At 34.1% G+C, this 8,145-nt stretch overlaps 1 protein-coding gene across 1 annotated transcript; it reads right to left on the reverse strand.

Annotated features, from left to right (window-relative positions):
* Positions 1-5,075: 5,075 nt before the first annotated feature.
* LOC132067015 (ethylene-responsive transcription factor 13-like) lies at positions 5,076-5,997 on the reverse strand. The gene has a single exon (XM_059460183.1). The coding sequence runs from the start codon at positions 5,863-5,865 to the stop codon at positions 5,311-5,313; it is 555 nt and encodes a 184-aa protein (XP_059316166.1). The 5' UTR covers positions 5,866-5,997; the 3' UTR covers positions 5,076-5,310.
* Between the last annotated feature and the right edge of the window lie 2,148 nt (positions 5,998-8,145).

Below are 8,145 nucleotides of genomic sequence, written 5' to 3' on the forward strand. Positions count from 1 at the left end.
TTTTTTCGCAAACTTGGGTGTATTTGATTGGTTTGACTTGACATGGTTATGGTTGGAAGGTTTTAATAAGATATCTAATCTAGATTGAAGATTATAAACTTCATTTTGAATTGAATTTTTTCTTTTTCACAAATTTCTAATCTTGATTCCCATTCCTTTTTCTCCCTCTTAGCTTTTCTATATTCATTAAAGACATTATTTAGATCTATAAGAGTTTGATCTAATAATTCTTGGTTTCTTCACAAGAATGAGAACTTACCTTGCTTCTTCGAGAGCCATGAAACATATATTTTCACCTTCTTCGCATTCTTCATCCGAGATCTCATCTTCACCCAATTGTGAAAGCTCTTTGTTTTTGATAGCCTACGGTTGGTTTCTTTCTTATCTCGGGACATTCGTACGCAATATGGCCATATTTTCCACATTCAAAACATTTTCCGTCATTCTTTGGTCGTCGTTGGGGGTCTTGCCTTTTCTAAAGTTTGAGCTTCCTTTCCGTTACTTCTTGATCTTCTCATAGCCTTCTATCACATGCCTCGAAATCATGGCTACTTCTTCTTCTTTAGAATCATCATCATCAGATTCCTCAACTCGAGCCTTGAATGCGACCACTTTCTTCTTTTCGTCCTTCTGGTATCTTTGGATATGATTCTTTTCAAAAGCTATAAGATTTCCTCTTAATTCATCATAAGTGAATTTATCCGCATTTCCGTCTTCAAGGACAATGGCTTTGGTTTCCCAAGTCTTTGGACTTCGACAAGCTTTCTAACTTGTTGAGAGTTGGTGTAGGTTACTCCAAGCGACTTGAGTTCTCCAATAATCTTGTCGAATTTGTGAACATTGATTCGATGTTCTCATCATCTTTCATCATGAAAGCTTCATAGTCGTGTCTTAGAGCATCAATTTTTGTTTCTCTTATTTGATGTTCCTTCATAAGTGACCTCAAGTTTATCCCACATTTCCTGAATACAATTTGTATACTCTTCTCCACTCCTTAAGAGAGCAAAGCTATTGCCCTTGCATTTATTTGTAGAGTCTCTTGTTGTTCTTTAGTAATATCGTGTGACTCTAGATCAATTCGAAACTTCGCATCTTCTTTGCTTTTAGTGTTCGCTGCGGGAATGGGTTTAGGTCCTTTTTGATCACGACCCAGGCTTGATAATCGCCTGATTGCACAAATATTTTAAACCTTTCCTTCCAAAGCCATAATGTTCACCATTAAAGTATGGTGGTCTTGTTGTGGGATGCCCATCTTGCAATATTGCTCCGTGAATCGATAGCCATTTGATCTTTTCTCACGTGCGGTTAAACCGAAAGTGAGACCTCGCTCCGATAAAGTGCAAGAGGGGGGTGAATTGTTAAAATTTTCGCTCCGTTAGTCGACTAGGTCAAGCGGTAGTCGACTACCTACTCGCTGAATGTTTAGGCAAGCGAGAAAATAAATGACACATATAATTTTATCTTGGTTCGCATTCAATGCGAATCCTAGTCCGGCCCCCTGGGTTGCAAGGGTGATCTCTGCAGCTCTTTTATAAGGTTTGTACAACGGTTTTGAATGAAGTTCCTACGTCTACACTCAAAACACTCTTATTCTTTTTTTATACAAAGCCTCACAAACTATAACTCTCCTTTTCTCTTATTACACTATGAATCACACGAACTAACAATGTTTGTTTGAAAGAAAGTGAGCAATGGAGGTAATGAGACTATTGCATAATTCTTTGTTTGTGGGAATAACCTTTTATATTGTTTTAGGCACTTCACGCAGAGAGTTCAACCCAAGGGATTTGATCCTTGGAAATGGAATTAGAGATCCTATTTCCAAGAATAAGACCGAGTCATTCGTTTTCCTTGTGCGTTGACGAAGCAGTATTTCGTACACCTCATGAGATATGCCTTTGATATTTTTCCTTCTTGAAAAGATTTGATTTCGCTGAAATAATTCCTCTTTAAATTGCAGACGTGATTTTTTTTGAAAGGTATGCGGCCGAAAGTTACAGACTGGTTGCCCTAACCACGTTTGGGCTAGGAAGCCATATGTCGAGCGAGCCCACTACCGTGGCTTCCAAGTTGTTGGGGCTGTTTTGTGGGCTCATATATGCCTTATGTGATTTAATTTCTATACCGCACAAGTAAAATTGTCATCATAAAAACTTGACACTAACAATATCTACCATTCCCAATTAAATTCCACTGTGGTTACAAATCTCCAGGCGTGATGTACGAAACAGATAAATACTTGCCCACACTGGATGTTTACACGAAACCATTGCAATTTACTATGGTTAATCCCTGACGGGTGGGCATTATATTAGAGGAACGGTTACATTAGGGGTATATGATAAATAGCCCCTTTTCCCTTTATTGTATCTCATTCTGACTTAAATACTAATACTGCTTCTACACTAGAATTATCAAACCTATTCTTTTCAGTTAGCGCCATCGTTCATCGGCTCAATCAAGACCTCTTCAATAAGAATTCCATCTCTTACTTCGTTTACAATCACTCTATTATTTTTGTGCAACTTATTATCTATCTTGCATTATTTCGATCTTGTTTATGTGTGTGTATATATATATATATATATATATATATATATATATATATATATATATATATATATATATATACACACACACTTTATAGAAGAGGGAGTTCATGCCAGGATCGTCGTCGACCATGAACTCCCTCAATGATCAATTGAAATTAAAAGATGGGTTCCACATATATTAAAAAGAAAAAAAAATGAATAGGGAACCAAGAAAGAATTGAACGTGAAATAGCAAAAGCAACTGCGGCCCACATTTATATTTATATTTTTTATATTTATACTTTATACTATTATAGAAGAGGGATAAATTTTTAGGGTATTTAGGTAATTACTCCAAATAAGTTGATTGTTGTACATGTTTTATTAGTTTTTGACTGTGCTGACTTTTTAGCCCTTTGATATAGCCACATTGATTTCAAGTGGTTCATTTATTATTATGACTATGGCCGACAACTTTTTCCAATTAACTTGCCCATTGCTCATATAATCATATTTATGAACCTGTTCATATTTTAAATTTATTTTCGCTGTACGTATACATTACTTTTTAATTTTTAGATTCAGTCCAAAATATATAATCATTTATATCATAAAAAAAAGTAATAATTATTTTCTTAAAATTATCTTTCTCAAAGGGTATGTTCAAGCTAAAAACACAATCGCTGGGAAATAATTCTGATTTTCGATGGACTTAACTTCCCGTTTCATCATTTGTTCCATGTACTAATGACGCGTAGTGCTTTTATTTTCATTTTTTAGAGCATAGGTTTGTTAGATTCAATTGTTTTGACATTAAATTATGACTATTATTCTTTTTCTTAATAAATTGCATACTGCTATAATTATATATTCTTTTATTCAGAATTACATAGTCTGAAACTAACAACGAATTAGTATTGATGACCTAGGTGTTCCTTCTGACCTTAATAAAATGAAGTTGGATCTCAAGAGTTCTAGCAAATAATTATGTGTCATGACAAATATTCTTTTCGAAACGAGTTATTATCAAAATATATCAAAACTAAATTAAGAAATTCTTAACATTCGTTCACTTGTTTTTACATAATTTAATTTCCACATCGCGTTGCTACCTTCGATCTTAACAACGCAATAAATGAATCTTGAAATATAAAATTATTCATTTCTTGAACTTTATACTATTTGAAAAAAATGTGCTTTATTACGTTTGAATACTCATAGTTATTTGGTTTAATGAAAGACAAATTTGATAATAAAAATCCCGCATATAGGGAGAGGTTTACCAATCCATCAGAACTTATGACGATCCGTCAGAATTTTGCTTGCATAGATGAGGCAAGTTTTTGCCCAACATTCATACTCTGAGATCCACCAAAACTTGTGAGTCATTTTAAAAATAAAAATAAATTATAATTGTGAGTCATTTTTAAATTTATGACATAATTTGTACTAAAATCCGGACAATCCTCAAGAACTTTTGGCAAGGCAAGTTTTTGCTCATCCATTAGAAGTTATGATGATCCGCGGGGAATCACTATCATGTTGTGACACACAAACTATTTTTATAAAATGAGTCAAAACATAACTTTTTCTTCTCATTCAAAACCTAAAATATTGGCACAAAAATATCCTATTTATACAAATCAAAATGCAATACCCGAGGGATAGTAAATATGTTAATTCATGTATTAATGTTTAACCTAAAGTTTGGTGTGTGTATATATATATCAACGAAAGCCTTTCGTTGATATATATATATATATATATATATATATATATATATCAACGAAAGGCTTAATAACATTGACCTAATTCGCTTGCCTGCGGCCTAATAACATACATTAAATTATTAATCCTTAATCCAAACTTTAGGTTAAACAGGCTTAATACATGAATTAACATATTTACTTGCACGGATTTGTAAGTAGGAGTAGTATTCAAGTGATAATAGAAGAAACTACGGAAGTTGTTCAAAAGAGAGAAAATATAGCATCCAAGTTAAAGTAAAAATAGTTTAATGAATCTAATCTTTTTGAAAATTGTCAAAATAAATATAGAAATAAAACGTGGTCAAAATTTGAAATGTCTCAAAATGGAAAGTGTCGTATAAATTCAAATGGATTAAGTAATAGTATATCATTAACCCCCAAACGCACGGTGATCAACGGATGAGTCATTTCCGTGAGCTCCGCTTTATAATTTTCCATTATTAAACAGTATCGAGAAGTTTTAAGTGTGTAGAACGTTGAAGCGTGTAACAATATCATCTAAAAGCTTAAGTTGTTAGAGAAAATTCACTTTTATTTACTTAATTATATTCTCAACAAATTTACATACGAAAGAAAGTAAAGTAAACTAAATTTGATACCTGAATATTCACTTTGATAGCCTACTGCTTCTTCTTTTTGCATGGAAAGAGATGGTTTAATTCGATGTTAATTTAGGAGTTTGAACGTAGGTCTGGACTAACATTAATCAATGAACAATCTTGCTACGGCTGAAAATATATATCATTATCCAAATCGAAACGCTAAAAAACATTCATACACACAAACTACCCTTACAACATATATAAATAAAATTAGATCCACTCTTCATACAGACAAACTTGAAATTTGCAATCTGAGGGAAAACATGAGAACGTAAAAAAAAAAAAAAAAGGAAATAAACTCATAAGCTTGACCTTTTTTTTTTCAATGAAAAAAACAAAGAAAAAGAAAAGAAGAGTACTGCTTCGATCTCCAGATAGTTTTAATTCAAACTTGAAAAGGATTTTTCTTTATCCTTGAGGATGAAATGCCAAGCTAGAGATTTCAAACATATTCAAATTGACTTTAGCTAGGCTGTTTATTAGCTCAGCATTTCTCCTTTTCGGACTAGGAATTTCTTCTTCCTCCTTTATTTCGGGTGAGCACAAACGTCGCTTAGGCTGAACTCTGTTCAGCTCAGCGACGTTCGAGTCAATCAAGTGAGGGAAATTCAGTAAGGCACGTGTGCCCCTCAACTTAAACGCGGCTCGGTCATAAGCCAATGCCGCGTCCTCGGGGGTCTCGTAAGTTCCCAGCCAAAGCCTAGCCCCTCTTTTTTTCGGATCTCTAATCTCAGCCGCGAATTTTCCCCATGGCCGCCTACGCACTCCTCTGTATCTCTTCCAGTTATTTGGTACTTGTGATGATGAACGAAGAGAACTATCTCCATTTTCGTCGATTTTCTCCCATTTTTCAACGGATAGATTATAGGAGATTGAGTCTGAAATGGCGCTGTTGAATTGATGCTCTAGTTCTGAATCAAGAATATTGCTTAGATCAAAGTTTGTTGAGTTTTCTGGATGCATATTTATATTTGGGAAGGGAAGCCTTGTGGGATTTCTTTCTTTGATATTCTTATGTAGTTGAAATTGGAAGGGACGAATGGTTTATATATAGGTGTGGAGGGGTAGCATAATTCTAAGATATTTCGATCAGGTCGATATATAGCTGCTTTTACTTTATACTAATTTATAACCATCCAGTAATTAATGTCCGGCAATCACTGGTCACACAAATTCAAATTCATTTTGCACAGGGACTAAAAAGGAAAGCACTCTCTATTAAAGGTTTCTATTGTTAGGAATTAAGATCCTATCTTTTTGCTTTGTCCTAGTCTTTAGGTGAGTAGTATATCATGAGTCTGTTACCTATCTTTAGGAGTAATCTTTGCTAGTAGTTCCAGATATTTTGCTTAAATTATTATGTCGTTTTGCATTTGAATCTATAGTTGCAGAGTAGTAAAAAGTGCAGTAAAATAGTTCCATTAAATTTCAACGTGTTGAATCTAGGGGTGTCAATGGTTTTCAAAAAACCAACTTAACCATCCGAACCGTACCGTACCATGCCGAACTGATTTTTAGGTTTTTTTTAAATAAACCGACAGTTTTTGTATAAATTTATAACCTCACCGAATAATTAGGTTGGTTTTTAATTTTATAAAAATAAACCGAAAAAATACCGAATCGTACCAAATAAGTTTATATGTGTAAAATATATTCTATATATTAAATTTAAATATAATAAAGTATTAAAATTTTCTCCTTGGCTTCGGGATGATGAAAACGACTATAAATCGCAACATAATTAACACCTAAAGTTCCAACGCTAAAACCTATTATACTACTCCTATTGAAATTAAATTAGTTCTATCATCTCGAGTAGCAACTAGCTTGTAAGCTACAAAGGTATTCCAACGATCTTGGATAAAAAGCTACAAAGTATTAGATATCTTTCTTCTCGTATGATTTTAAATTTATCTTATTGGACACTTAATATTAGTAGACTCCGTTCTTGAGTTTCATCTTGATAGATTTTTGCCCCCTTGTGCGATTTAAAATATACTTTTTGTCTTTGCTTAACATTTTTTACACTATCGTAAAATAATGGGATCAATCTTTATTCTTGTCGTCTTTCATGTTTTCTTGATTCATCACCCTTTAAATATTAAAAATGTTTAGAGAGTTTTTACCAAAGTCCTATAGGAGTATGCATGATATCGTGTCTATAACTTTTATTAGTGACTCTAACATGATGTTCTTTTTCCAAAAAAAAAATGAAAATTAACCGAACCGTACCGATACCGAAGAAAAATCGAGATGATGGGACGGTTTCGAAAAGTCTATTTTTGGTTGTACAAAATCAAATAACCGAAAAATTGGTATGGTATAAATTTTATAAAATAACCGTCCGAACCGTACCATTGACACCCCTGCTGTTGACTCCATTCTCTAATTTTTCTTACTGCATATTTTCTCTATTCTACTTCTGTTTACAGTGGCATCAGAGCCAAGTGAGGTCCAAAAGAAAAAAAAAATAAAGAGAAATATTGTGAGTTTATGGCTTCAGAGAGCAATTTTGGTCAAGCAGTTATTCCACGTTTTGACGGTCACTATGACCATTGGAGTATGCTAATGGAGAATTTCTTACGGTCGAAGTAGTATTGGCCTATTGTCGAGGATGGTATCGGCGCTCTGGCGGAAGGAGAAACTTTAATGAATGCTCAATAGGCATTCGAAGCAAGAAAACTGAAAGATTTGAAGGCGAAGAATTGTCTCTTTTAGGCTATTGATCGTCCCATCCTAGAAACTATTCTTTGCAAAGAAATTTCTAAGGATATTGGGGATTCCGTGAAGAAAAAAATATCAAGGCACTGCTAGAGTGAAGCGGGCATAGCTTCAAGCCTTGAGAAGGGATTTCGAGACTTTATAGATGAAGGCAGGAGAGTCTTTAGCCAGTTACTGCGCTACAACAATGGAGATAAGCAACAAAATGCGATTTCATGGTGAAAAGATGACCAATGTCACAATCATAGAAAAGATATTACGTTTCCTGAAGTCAAAGTATGATTATGTCGTTTGCTCCATTGAGGAGTCAAAAGATATAAATGAATTATCACTTGACGAATTGCAAAGCTGGTTATTGGTGCATGAGCAGAAGATGATCCTTAGTTCAACTTCCGAAGAGCAGGCCTTGAAGGCTTCTACTTTTATTTCTTCCAATCCTAGAGGAAGGGGTAGAGGTAGAGGAAGAGGAAGATGGAGAGGAGAACGAGGAAATAGAAATGGAGGCAACAAAGATGGGAGCAG

Source organism: Lycium ferocissimum, chromosome 8 (genome assembly GCF_029784015.1).
Source record: "Lycium ferocissimum isolate CSIRO_LF1 chromosome 8, AGI_CSIRO_Lferr_CH_V1, whole genome shotgun sequence".
NCBI lineage: Eukaryota > Viridiplantae > Streptophyta > Magnoliopsida > Solanales > Solanaceae > Lycium > Lycium ferocissimum.